The sequence below is a fragment of the Canis lupus genome, chromosome 14 (genome assembly GCF_003254725.2).
Source record: "Canis lupus dingo isolate Sandy chromosome 14, ASM325472v2, whole genome shotgun sequence".
Classification (NCBI taxonomy): Eukaryota; Metazoa; Chordata; class Mammalia; order Carnivora; family Canidae; genus Canis; species Canis lupus.
In genome coordinates this window covers 28645724-28660317 of record NC_064256.1, presented here as the reverse complement: position 1 = coordinate 28660317, position 14594 = coordinate 28645724, and the positions used below count along the sequence as shown (strand labels likewise).

Genomic DNA, 14594 nt, shown 5'->3' with positions numbered 1-14594 from the left:
AGCAAAATGTGCAAGTGCTTAATGTTAATCATATCAAAAATTCAATCATCCATGAGAGAATTTTCACATATGTAACTCAAAGGCAGTGTTAACGAAAAGTCTTGCTACCTGTTGTCAACAGACACATCTCCATTCTATAGAACTTGTGTTGTAAGAAATCATAGGATCAGTGTTCAGAATTATATTGGTATACCTTATTGTAGGATAGTTACTTTCCCACCATTTTATAATATACAATGTTTTTAAGTTTAATTTATATTATTTCACTACAGCTTTGTTGAATTGACCTCACTACACAATTTTTATGATTGGGGGGTCATTCTCCCCTCAGTTTATTTTTATTTTACCATTTGAATGGGTTTAAAAGAGGTATCTTAGCATATTATACTAATCTAAACAAAATAACAACCTATCAGAGATAAGTCTTTTTGTGCCATAGACCTTTTTGGTAGTCAATTGAAGACTAAATTCTCAGAATGATATTTCAAAGTGCATGAAACAAAAGATTGAGGATTATAAACAGAATCTATTATATTGAAATTCGGTAACTTAAATATTTTCTTAAAGCTACATGACTTTAACAACACACTAAGTTTACAAGACCTAGCAATATGTAAAATATCTACCAAAGCAGTGATGAGCATAAACAATAATTTGTGACATCAGCAACTGTAATGTGGTTTTAAAACATCTCTGATTTCTATTAATGATTAAATTATAGGTATTACTACCACTATTGTTGCCTACCTTCAAAATTGGAGGAAATGCTAAATTTCAGTAGGAGACTAATGAAAGTGAAGATATAATTTTCCCCATACAAGTTAACACAGCCCTTGAAATCTATTTTTGGATACTGGGGTTGGTGGATGTGAGCTTATGAACCACTGATGTAGAATTTTATTAAAAAGTGCCTTTCCTTGTAATAGCTGCAATTTAGAGTATCTTACACTAAATCATTTAGTCTTTAAGTTTCTTTTTATAGCAGATGCAGCTTTGATTCCTTCCTTTTTTTTTTTCCTCTTCTCATTCCTTCAGCTAGTAATATGTTTGACTCAACTGGAAAACTGAATGCTGGTTGAATGGCCAGTTGGAAAGGGGAAAAAAATTGTCTCATTTTTTTTCACTTTACATAGCCTGAGCAGCACATAATAGTTAAGTGAGGAGACTATATAGCTTGGATTCCTACTGCGTACCAGTCACATCTGTTTTACTTTTCATTCTACAAAGTTTTATAATTTTCCACAGACTAGCTGTGCCATGAATTTTTGCTTCAAAAAAAGGGCTAAATCCTCACATGCAATTATGAATAAACACTTTGTTAAAAGAAGAGAAAAATAAGGCTCCCCATTTCGTTTAGTATAATGAATTATTTTGAAGACAGTATGTAAGGAAGAAAGCTAAGATGCTAAGAATTTAAATCATTTGGTTCTAAATCATAATTATTATGCAGTTAAATCTCAATCTGATTTTCTGAAATTCAATCTAGGGACTCATGCTTGTATTATGTAAAAGATTTTCTAAAATATTTCCCCAAATTATAAACATTTCAGTGAAATTGTGTTTTCTTCCTTCCCCAAGAATGATCACTATGTGTTATCTATACGGTATCAAAAGTCTACTATATCATGATTTCCATTTGTCTATAAAGAACAAAATTATAATGATTAGCCAAAATGATTACATAAGAGACTCCATTCTATTCCTTAATTATATGTAACTTATCTCCTCTGGCTGTTTCTAAGAGAATCATGGAAATGTTTGTAATTTTTGTCTGTACTACAGAAGTCCCAGTTAAGAACCTGTTTTTCTACAGGCCTAAAATGTGCTCATTTGTTAGGATGTTTCATGTGGTTAATATTATAGCATGTTGGAAGTGATAACATAAAATGAAAAATAAGATAGAAAAGTGAAATAAAATAATGTGATATTGGCAGCCTGGGTGGCTCAGCGGTTAAGCGCCGCCTTTGGCCCAGGGCGTGATCCTGGAGTCCCAAGATCAAGTCCCACATCAGGCTCCCTGCGTGGAGCCTGCTTCTCTCTGCCTGTGTCTCTGCCACTCTCTCTGTGTGTCTCTCATGAATAAATAAATAAAATATTAAAAAACAATGTGATAGTACAAAAAGTAAAGACTAAATTCAGAATCAACAATTCAAGATATAGGCTCTCCTAATACCTAATAGTGTAGTAATCCAAGTTTTCAAACAGGACGTACTGCTTGTCATTGGAATTGAGACCTTCACATGAAAATAGCTTAAACAAGTATTTTTTGGAAACCTGTACTGAAGACAGAGTATCAGCTAATTGGTGATATGAAAAAGGAATGTGACATGATGCTGCCTTTGAAAAGCTTGAGACTATTTTTTGACTCATTAACTCAGCAGTTGTGGCAGACCTGCTATGTGACTCTTCTTAATGCTGAGAATACAGAGCAATGGGTAAAGTAGATAACATCCCTTTTTCCTCAGAGCCTGCATTCTAGTAACACAGACAAACAATAAACAGGCAATAAACATAATAGTAGCCATCAGTAAGAACTATGAAAAGCAATATATGTAAAGCAGGATATGGGATAGGAAGTAAAGTACAGGGACCCCTGGGTGGCTCAGTGATTGAGCGTCTACCTTTGGCTCAGGGCATGATCCTGGAGTTCCGGGATTGAGTCCCACATCAGGCTCCCTACGTGGAGCCTGCTTTTTCCTCTGCCTGTGTCCCTGTCTCTCTCTCTGTGTGTGTCTCTCGTGAATAAATAAAATATTAAAATAAAAAAGTAAAGTACAATGCTATTTTAGATAATGTCATCAGTAAAGGTCTCCGAGAGAACTACTCTTGAGTGGAGACTTGAATGAGAAAAGCCATGGCAATGTCTGAGAGAAACAACTTCACAGATGCCTTAAAAATCTATCCATAGATTCAAAGCTAAAGGAGCAGTAGGTCAAGAGCCCTGAAATGTCAATGTGGTTAGAGTGCCAAGGATTAGCCAGAAGGCCATTTTTTGCTTGAACTGAGTGAGAGAGCAGAAATGTGGGAAACGGGGTAAGGCCTTGATGAATATGTGGAGGACTTTGCATTTTATTCTAAGTGTGTTGGACACAATTGGAGGCTTGTGAGCAGGGAGTCGTTTTGTTGGTCATTCTTTCACAAATATTTGTGTGAGGCATCCTACTTGGTAAAACAAAGAGGATGTAAATCCTTCCCATCAATTAAGGGAGCATGAGAAGGTAAGCAGACACACTGAGCCAAGTGTCTGTTATGGAGTATTCCAGTGCCATAATGGAAATCTGCACCTGGTACAGGCTGCAAACCAGGTACTAGAGAAAAAATTGAGTGAGAAGGTAGGTCAGGATGACACCTGGGTGTGATCGTTCAATAGGAAACGTTGGAAGGGGGAAATAGGCTGTGAAAATGCCCACACTACTTAATAGTTGGGGAAGAAGACAAGAATCCAGAGGAGAGATGAAGAGCATGGAGGCACAAGGGCATCGTGTCAAGGGAAAGATACATTTAGGTAGAATCATTATAGTTCATAATTGAGACTGAAGGTAAGTCAAGGTTGCTCCAATGGTTAAGGGAGCCCTCATTTTGTCCTGGAAATTATAAGAATACCTAATATTGGCTGGTCTGAAAGTAGTAAGTTGTCTCAATTGATTGTTCACAGTCACAGATCAAACTCCTTGTTCTACTCTTTCCCCCCTTCTCACCACTGCACTTAATGAATAGTCTTAAAAAAAAAAAAAAGTTAATGCATGTATCTTTCAATGAAAATTTGTTTTTCAGAATTTTAAATCTATATGATATTGAAAGGTAATTTCATTTCACCTCACCTTAAATTACAACAAGAGCAAGAGATTAGGTAAATTGAGATAGAGATCGATATGAGTAAGCTAATTACTAAAATAATTTTATAGGATAACACAGCCTCCACAAAGAAGTATAAGGGCATCAGAGTGACTCAGAGCATAGATGAAATTTTAAAATGTATAACAGCTGCAAAATTAGAAAAGCTTCACTAAAGAATAATCACATTACCACAAGGCTGCTCTAACTTTGGAGGCACATAGAAATGTGCTTAATTCCCCTCACCCACTGCCCATGAGAACTTTGAGGCTCCATGCCTCTCTTTTAGTAGCAGTTTCATCTTCTTTAAATAGGCTAATCCCTATTTCCACCAGTCTTGTGAAAATTAAATAGGGTACTGGATGGAATGTGCCTTGTAAGCAAAGCAGTGCCATAGGTGATCAGTAAATGGTAGCTGTATTAACAGTGTTGATTGATGGTGATGAGGAGGCGGGGAACAGTAACAACAGCAGGATGTGGATATTTGTTCACCGTGCTGGGCTACGGGGAGCTAAAAGATATATGTCCTGATCTCAAAGGTTTATCAACTACATGAAAGAGGATATATGTTAAGATAGCAATACAAATTGCATCATTATTTATTAAAAAATGAGGACTACAAATAAAGGACCTGGGAAGATGAGTAGAGGTACTTTTTGCTCAGAACATGGGAACTCAAGGAAAGATTCAGAGATCTTATGGATCTTAACCTCTTTCTCATTGGCTGTATTTGCTTCCTAGGGTTTCTATAACAAGTTATCACAGACAGTAAGGTTGAAAACAACAGTAATGTATTGTCTCAAGAGTTCTGGATGCTAGAAGCCTAAAAGCAAGGGTGGAGGCACACAGATAGGAGAGCCAAAGCCATGTTTCTTCTAAAATACTCAGCAGAATCCTTCCTTGCCTCTTCTGAGCTTCTGCCAGTTTGCCAGCTGCCTTTGGCATCCCTTTACTCATTGATGCATCACTCCAATCTGAGCTTCCGTCTTCACGTGGCTTTCTTCCTGTGTGGCTCTGTGTCTCTGTGTCTTCCTAGGGCTATCTTCTTAGACCACCAATCATACTGGATTAGGGACCTATCCTACTGCAATACAACTTAATCTTAACTAATCATAATTGTAAAATCCCTATTTGCAGTGAGGTCATGTTCTCAAGTAGTGGGGATGAGGACGTCAACGTTTTTATGTCTTTGTTTTTGTTTTGTTTTTTCCTTTTTTAGTGGTGGGAGACACAATTTAGCTCATAACATATCAAGTCTGTTGATCTAAGAATTATTTTTCCTCATGGAACCATGTGCTCAATTTTATAACAAAAATCAAAAGAATGGTCAGAATATTTTTTAACTAAAAGAAACCGCAACCCAACTTAAAAAGAAAAATTTTTGCAGGGAAGCTCACAATATTAAAAAGAGTTCCTGAATCAAAAGGCAGCTCTGAGAATCTCCCTCTCTGCCTCTCACCTTTGCTTCTCTCTGGGTACCCGCTGTGTCCCCTGAGGCAATCCTCGCCTCACCAGCTATGGTTGTCAGAAGCTCTAGAATCATAATTTTAAGTAAGGAATTAGAGAATCATCCCCCCTCCTTTGGCAAAAGGAAAAAGCCTAAAGGAGGACTCTGAGTGGCCCTCTTTGGGGCCTGCAAATGACTGTGGCTGTTCAAAGGAGCTCTGAGCATGGCCAACTCTGTTCATGAGCCCAGCTCTTTTGTCGAATGTGGTAAGAACTGTTTCCAAAACAAGGGAAGTGTTTTCCTGGGGAGACATATGATTAGTTTTCTAGGACTGCCATGACAAAATACTACAGGCTTATACAACAGACATTTATTTTCTTATGGACCTGGGCAAGGGAGAAGTCCAAGATCAAGGTGCCATCAGGCTTGGTTTCTTCTGAAGTCTCCCAGCTTGGCTTGAGGACAGCTGACTTCTCAGGCTTTTCTCTGTACCCTCAGCAGTGACTCCAAATCCCCTCTTCGTGGGGGGGGTCATTCTAGACCAGAAGCCACCTGTATGACCTCATTTTACTTTAGTCACCTCTCTAATGGCCCTATCTCCAAATACATTTATATTGTGAGGTTATGAGGGCTAGAACTTCAGCTGAAGACTTGGGAGGGACCATAATCCACAGTAGATAGAGTCCTAACAAGCATTTGCCTGATAACTACCATCTCCTGTTGGCAGATGCTCTGCAAGCTGACTAGGTCATAGAATCCTGAAAGGTTGACACCATCATTGTCTGAAATTATACACCTGAAATTATGATTAGGAAAGCTAATATTTTGTCTGAAGTAATACAAGAAAGCTGACATTCAAATCCAAGATGCCTGGTTCTAAATTCTACATGCCCAACAACTACTTTATAATCACAGAATTTGTTTAGAATTTTTCCACTTCGGGGTTTTGTATTTGTTTTATTTATTTATTTATTTATTTATTTATTTATTTATTTATTTATTTAGTAAAAATAAGCAGTGATGAGGAAAACAGAACAAATTTTTAAAAGAATGTACTTCTAAAGGAACAAGTTTAAATCCTAGATTATTTACCTTATAGACTTTTCGGAGGGCTTAAAGAAACTTAAAAAATCTTCACATGCTTCTTAACAATATTGGTTCATAGCTGCAAATGAGACAGATTAGTTGAGGGGAAAATTGGCCAAACTATTTCTTAAGAAAACATCAAAAGTTTGAAGAACATACTCAACTGATGCTGTGGAGAAAACTTATTTTAAATGTTAGCTTCTCTCAGTCTGTACATTGTCACTTGGAGAACTGAAGAAGTAAGTGGCAAACCGTAAGCCTGATCTTTTGACCAGTGAGTAGCTGAAGACCATTTCAGTTCAGTGGCATCAATAAAGTGGCCTTATACTTTCAAGGCCAAAATTTAATACATTGTATTACAGTCGAAGCATTTCTTATTGTTGGTACTTGTGTTTCCCAAACGGAACTACATGAAAACCTTTTTGAAAAAGTAATTCTAGAATCCCATCACAAAAATAAACTATGCATTAATAATATACAATAATAAAAACACATAAATGATTGCTTTTTGGAGCACACCTACACTAATATCTCAGAGAGCAGAGAGAACTTTGTGGCTGGCTGTTACACCCCACTGATTCTTTATCGAGAATAAAGGGGAGAAAGAGGGCCACATTCACTTATTTGCTTGTTGATGATGTATGCTCCAAATCAATAACTGAAACCTCACATAACGCAAGAATACAAAGCAATTTTATTTCATAATAGGTTGTGGAAAGTGACCACACTTTGCATTTCCTGACTTTGTGGTAGTTTGGGGCTTTCAGTGGCTCCATCAATATAAAAAAAAATAAGAGTCTAGTGATCTTCACCTTCATAGTACTGCAGAAATATATGGAAAGACTACAGGCACGAAGTAGCAGACAAATCTATACCGTAGTTGAAGTTTCAGTCCAAACTCCATCTCCACATATGCTTTCATATAATTTCAAAGCACTTTAAACTTCTAAACGTTATGTAGGACGCTGGAAACCTATTCTCTAAAAATTAATGGTGCTGCATTGTTTAGAGTAGAGGGAATGTTCTCTTGAATTCAGTTTGTTAAACTCACTTTACTGAGTTTATCCGTTAACTGAAGACCGTCCTTTAATATTATCAAGCAAGCTTTACTTTCTGAGGAAAATTAAATTCAGAACTAAGAACTTTATCACATTGTAAGCTCAACCTTTTGAAAGAATGGGATTGATGAAGTCAACATACATTTAATCCTCTTTTATTCAGCCTTATACTTGACAAATAAAATCATTGTATATTTGAAGTATATAACATGATGACCTGATGTACATATACATTATGAAAGGATTCCCACTTTGGAGCTAATTAGTATATACATCACTTGACATTTCTACTTTTTTTTCCTTGAAAAAAATGTTCAAGTTCTACTTCCTTAGCAAATTTCAGGTTAGTGTTAGTAACTATAGTGCCCATGTTATATGTTGGATACTGAGATCTTATACATCTTATAATGGAAAATTTGCATTATTTTCCCATCCCATCCCTATTATGGCAAATCCCTAATTCCTTGCAACCACTATTCTATTCTGTGTTTTTTAGTGTATGTGCTGCCAAAGTGAGCACTCTACTCTGTATTTCTATGAGAGTTTGGCTTTTTTTTTTTTTTTTTTTTTTTTGGTCTCACAAAGGAGTGATATACAGTATTTGTCTTTCTCTGACTTATTTCATTGGATGTCCTCCAGTTGCATCTATGTTGTCTACAATGGCAGGATTTCTTTCTTTTTTAAGGCTTAATAATATTCCTGTGTGTGTGTGTGCACTCGTGTATGTGTGTGTGTATGTTTAGGTATTCTTCAAGATATTGGATATATATAGGAATTGCTGGATTATATAGTAGTTCTATTTTTGATTCATGAGGAAACTCCATGCTGATTTTCATAATGGCCACAGCAGTTTACAGTCCCACCAATAGTGTGCCAATGTTCCCTTTCCTCCATATCCTCACTTGGCATTTGTTATCTCTTGATGTTTTTTTAAGATTTTATTTATTTATTCATGAGAGACAGAGAGAGAGAGAGGCAGAGACACAGGCAGAGGGAGAAGCAGGCTCCACGCAGGGAGCCCGACGTGGGACTCGATTCCAGATCTCCAGGATCAGCCCTGGGCTGAAGGCGGCGCTAAACTGCTGAGCCACCAGGGCTGTTCCTCTTGATGTTTTTTAATAGCATCCTAACAGGTGTGAGGTAATATCTCATTGCGGTTTTGATCTACATTTGCCCGATGATTAATGAGGTTGAGGATATTGTTATGTACCTGTTGGCTCTTTGGATGTCTTCTCTGGAAAAATATCTGTTCAGGTCCTTTGCCCACTTTTAGTTGGATTATTTGTTTCTTTTGCTATTGAGTTGTATGAGTTCATTGTATATTTTAGGTATTAACCCCTTATCAGATGTGTGGTTTGCAAATATTTCCTTTCATTCTGTAGGTTTCCTTTCCATTTTGTTGAAGGTTTCCTTTGCTGTGCAGAGCTTTTCAGTTTGATGTAGTCCCATTTGTTTAGTTTTGCTTTTGGTCACCTTTTGTTTTTGGTGACAAATACAAAAAAATCATCATCAGGACCAATGTCAAGGAGCTTATCCACAGTTTTCTTCTAGGAATTTTATGGTTTTAAGTCTTATTGTGTGGTCTTTAATCAAACACAGTGAGTTGATATTTGTGTATAGTGTAAGTTGGAGTTCCAGTTTTCCTATCACCATTTCTGGAAGAGTCTATCCGTTCCCTGTTGTATATTCTTTGCTTATTTGTTGAAAACGAATTAACCATACGTTCATGGATTTATTTCAGGACCTCTATTTTGTTCCATTGATCTATGTGTCTGTTTTTGTAAAAATAACACCCTTTTTTTATCACCGTATCTTTGAATATACTTTTAAATCAGGAAATGTGATGCCTCTAACTTTGTTCTTCTCAATATTGCTTGGGTATTCAAGATCTTGGGTCCCATACAATGTCTGGTCATTCTTAATATTCTAACAGTCTAAGATTCTGATTAAGCCAGAGGACGTGCCAGCCAGAGTGGCAAAGATAGATACAAATTTACATGTCGATAAACATATATATATGTTTAAATATATATATATACACATATATATATATATGATGTTGGAAAATTAGTAACAGACTAGTAAAATAGTAAGACACTTGATATTTAATATTGAGATTAAAATGTTAACATGTAGATTTTTATTTCAAACCAGTATAAAATAATCACTATTTGACTTTTATTTTACTGATATACTAGCTAAGATGGCAGAAGAAATTCTGGACTCTGTCTACAGTTCAGAATTAATAGAAGGAAATGAAATGCCACCACTCTGCTAAGAACTACACAAAACATAATATTTCAAGGGCCTTGACATAATGATACATTATAATCCTTATGATTACTAATGTCATAACCTTCTAGACAGAAAAAAAGGAAGAAAACTCTCCTTTTGGGCTCTCTTATTTGGACTCTGGCTAAAAGGGAGTTTTTAGCTCTAAGTGGCCAAGAAAGTTCTGGTTACATTGCTATCCTGACTTAAAATCACCATTTAGCATTGCTACTAACAAGAAAAAAAAAATGGAAGAGATTTGGATCATCATTGATCAAACATGGCTGGTGGCAAAAACTTTTAGGCCTACCTAACAAAGTGATACTTATTTTATTTTCTGGTGCTACATGGTAGTAGTGAGACATGCATTTAAGGCTTACCCCAAGTAAACCTTAGAATCTACTGAAATTTAATATGGCCTACTTGAACTTTATATATGACCTTTGGTCTACAACATGCATAAGCAATAAAAAGTCATTTCAATCTGTTTTAATTTTGTTTCATGATTTCATCTCAGAAAGGTTTAAAATATATTTAAATGTCTGACACATATAACCTTGTATTATTTTGATTAATATGTTGGCAGTTTTACAAAATGTTTGTTTTTAATTACCAAAAAGAACACATCCATATTAAAAATTAAATGGTTACATTTTTTTTTTTTAGAACTCTGGCTGCTTATTAAGCTAGAGTTAGCCATAAAAAAACATTTTTGGCTCTCCTACAACAGAAGAAAGATTTATCTAAGTTACACTATTAAAAAATCCACTTAGGCTGTCAACAAGTATGTCAGATATCAACCAAATATGATTTAGAGATTAAAAGCCATAAAAGGAAAATGTTCCTTGGACTATGGTAGAATCTACTTGGTTTCAAAGAATCAGAGGAGAGTGACAGACTGGCAGAAGGACAAGAGAACAAGCGACAGCTGCCTGGGGTAGTGGAGTTTGAGGGCTGGTCAAGTCTTAATGCATGTGCCTGTTTCCTGCCCCAGCCTGGCTCTGACCTCCATTTCCCCCTATTCCCTTTGCTCTGTGTGCACATTCCTGTTTAGGTTCTATGCCAGTTCACCTTTGCAATTATGGTTTTATTGGTCTCATTTTAAGTATATTTTGTATTATAATTCCATTTTTCTTTTCCCCCGGGAACACTTTGTTTTCTATCAAATACACAGACACTAATCATTTGCCACAATTTCTAGGGATAATAAGTGATAAGAATTTGATTCTTGTCCTTAGGGAGCTTACAACCTAGCAATCATCCAGTAAAACTGTTAAGGAAAAGCTAGCCCACAAATAAACTTTTACAATGTCATATTTTTTGAGTTTTTTATTCCTAAATTCTTCTAAATAAATTACTTAATCCTCAGAGTATTCCCCTCTCCTCCCCCTGTGGGTCAAAATTATTAGTCCCCATTCATAGAAAAGTAGCATGCCTTCATTTTTAATCTACTGCCATATCCATTAAATAAAGAGCTATATGATAACAAAAATGAATGCATTATCTTAGAAATTATATTCTTCAACTTCCTAGTGAGATCAATACTGCTTACTCCATTTTCAATAAGACTCCAATATCTTTTAAAGAAATCAAACATCTTGGCAGTAATCCCTCAACAAAACAAGAATGAGCTGAACTCAAAAGAAAATCCTTGAATTTTATATATGTAGGAAAAAAAGCATTGCAAATCCAGTGTTTACTATTGGATTGCCTTTGTGAAATTGAACTATTTACTTAATAATGGCATCCAGTACTTTCTCACCTAGTGTAACACAAAAACTAGAATATGCCTAGTATTCAGAATTATATTCAAAGTACCCTTTATATAGCATGAATATCTCTTTGTATAGATGCCAGGGTCACGACAATAGCGTCGTCTTTTTCAGAAAACTTTCAATTCACAGTGAAATGCTTCAGCAATGAGATCTACTCTATAGATCTTGCTACCTTCAGCGTCTTGTACTGGAGGTGGCTGGAGACCCAAGGCAAGATAATCTGGACACTCTAGCCTAAGAATGTGCAATTTTGAACCCAGAGATATGGAAAGAAAAGTATAGAGATTTGAATTATATTAATGGCAATACTTTGTTAAGCAGCCCATGGCCATCTACTGTGGAGGCCACTTGAAGCTGCCATGATTACAAAGCTTTTTAAATATCAGTTGTTCACTTCTTCTAAGAAATCAAAACAGATTACATCATCTGCCAATATATTGTAATCTCTGTTTGAGTTAGCAAGAAGTAATTGCTTTGAGAACAGAATAAAATTGTAAACTTTTAGAGCTGAAAAGGATCTTAGCTATCTCATTCATACCTTTAAAGATGAGAAAACTAAAGCATAGAGAAAATACTTTGCCCAAATTTATGAAATATATATTTTGTTATACCTCACTACAATGTGATGACACAAAAGCTGATAGATTTCATCTTTTAAAGAATATTATCCACAAATTGACTCAATTTATTATTGAATTAAAAAGTTGACCTCATATGATATGATAAAATATTGCTTCCTTGATTTAGCTTGTTATAAATAGCATTTGAAAAATGACAGTCATACTTTTGAGTTTTCAGTGATATAGACTTATTTGAAAATTTGCCAAATTGTATTTGAAGTTCATGGGCATAGCTCCTTATATCTGATATTGACAATTAAATGGCCAAGATAGTAAGTGAAAAAAGGGAAAGGACATGTCTGCTATTATTTTATGAGCATAAAAGGTAAATATGGTTCATTATTGAGTTGACTGTCTCAGACAAGAGAAATTGTCTTCAGTAAGAAGTTTGAGGAGCAGAGGTGAGATTTACAGCAAAGGAATCTACTTACATTTATCTGTATTTCCTTTTGTAAATTTTGTAATACATGCACCACATACCAAATACATATTACCAAATCTTAAAGGAAATGAAGTTCATCAAGAAAAGTATGTGAAATAGCTAAGAAAATTGTAGGAAAATCACAAAAATAATGAGGGGGGATGGGAATCCCTGGGTGGCTCAGCAGTTAAGTGCCTGCCTTTGGCCCAGGGTGTGATCCGGGAGACCTGGGATCAAATCCCACATCAGGCTCCCTGCATGGAGCCTACTTCTCCCTCTGCCTGTGTCTCTGCCTCTCTCTCTCTCCCCCCCCCATGTGTCTCTCATGAATAAATAAATAAAATCTTTTAAAAAAATGAGAGGGGATATGTATTACTAAATGTTCAAATAATTGCTAAAGCTACTGTAATCAAAATAGCATATTCCCATAAGACAAGTAGACAACTAGCTAGGTAGAATTCAGAAATAAATCTAGGTAGAGATGGGAATTTAGTGTATGATTTTCAAATAAGCCTATCAAAATTGAAACTATTTATTAAACTTTGTTGGGACCATTAGCTATCAGTTTGTAAGAAAATAGCACACACTTTAAAGGGAATTCCAAGTAGATTGAATACATGAAGGACACCAAAAAAGACAAAAGCACTAGAAGAAAATATATACCTCTTTTATTACCCTAAGTGTGTAAAATAGATTCCTTTGAATGACATAAAACTCAAAAATTAGAAAATGAAATATTGACAGAAAGTGCCAGTTTGTGATGCAGAAGGGCACACAATCTGTTGTGAACTGTAGTCAGGGCAGCCTGAAGGAGGCTGTGAGGAAGCTGGTGGGCAGTGCTGGGGTGAATGTGGTCATTGACTCAGAGGGAGGAGATGTCTTCCTGGAGGCACTCTGCAGCCTGGTGTGGGAGGGCAGGATAGTGGTGGTGGGTTTTGCTGGAGGAACCATTGCTTCTGTGCCCGCCAACCTTCTGCTCCTGAAGAATGTCTCTGCCATGGGGCTGTACTGGAGACGATACAAAAAGCAGAACTTTCCCATCATCTCCAGAATCCTGTCCTCGGCTCTTCAGTACTGCCAGCAAGGGCGCATCCAGCCACACATCGAAGCAGTTTTTAAGCTGGAGAAGGTCGATGATGCCTTCCTTCATGTAATACAGCGCAAATCCACGGACAAGGTGCTTATCTCCCTTAAATAAATCCTCACCTCAGCAGCAAAAAAAAAAAAAAAAAAAAAAAAAGCTCTGGCAGTCTGGCCAGCTGATATGATAAAAATTAAATAAACTGTACAATAAAATACACCATGATTACATTTATCAAAAAGCAGTCAAAAAAACAAAAAATGTAGAAAATAATAAAGCTATAAGCAGAACTTAATGAAAGAAAACTGAAATTAAAATAGAAGCTAAAAAAAATAAAATAATAAAATAAAAAATAAAAAAAATAGAAGCTCAACCAAGATCAAGTTCATTCTTTGAAAAAAAACTGATTAAATGTAGATTAAATGTAGTCTTCCAAGAAGAATGATGAAAAAAAAGTTTTGGAAACAGGACATTTTCAGGGATATAATAAAGGATAAACTTAGTGAATAAACATAAGTAAATACATCATTAATATTAAAAATAGGGAAAAAGTAAAAAATTCCTAGAAAAAAATAATCTTACCCGAATTGACTCACAAAGCATGAAACAAAACCTTGAATACTCCTATGCCCATTAGTTAAAAAGTCAATTATTAATTAAAATTTTCTCACAGAGGAGACACCAGTCCCAATCAGGTTTTTAGGCAAATTCTATCAAATATTTCTGAAATATAACTTAGAACATTCATAGACTCACTCAGATAACGAAGAAAAGCACCTCAATTTATGCTCAGACTATGGGCATTACATTGTCAGATGGCAATTGTAATAAAAACAAAAACAAAAAATCAACTACCACACTTATACGATGCAATATCCCAAACAAAATATTAGCAAACTAAATCTTACTGTCAATAATGAAGATAATAGATAAATATCAAGTTAGGTTACCCTAGGGATAAAAGAGTATCGGCACTAAAAAAGTCCCAAATTTTATTTACA

The 14594-nt window shown here is 35.6% G+C and overlaps 1 protein-coding gene across 1 annotated transcript; it reads left to right on the top strand.

Annotated features, from left to right (window-relative positions):
• The first annotated feature begins 2309 nt into the window (after positions 1-2309).
• On the top strand, positions 2310-13710 carry LOC125752431 (quinone oxidoreductase-like protein 2). Its single transcript, XM_049093400.1, has 3 exons — positions 2310-2435; positions 12452-12492; positions 13257-13710. The coding sequence occupies exons 1-3, from the start codon at positions 2310-2312 to the stop codon at positions 13708-13710; spliced, it is 621 nt and encodes a 206-aa protein (XP_048949357.1).
• The last annotated feature ends 884 nt before the right edge of the window (positions 13711-14594 follow it).

What these genes read in the sequence shown, in the direction of transcription:
- LOC125752431 (XM_049093400.1), top strand. Translation starts at nt 2,310, where the DNA reads ATGAAAAAGGAATGTGACATGATGCTGCCTTTGAAAAGCTTGAGACTA. An exon ending in CTGAGAATACAGAGCAATGG is followed by an intron (nt 2,436 to 12,451) that starts GTAAAGTAGATA and finishes TGACTGTCTCAG; the next exon opens with ACAAGAGAAATTGTCTTCAG. An exon ending in AAGAAGTTTGAGGAGCAGAG is followed by an intron (nt 12,493 to 13,256) that starts GTGAGATTTACA and finishes AAATATTGACAG; the next exon opens with AAAGTGCCAGTTTGTGATGC.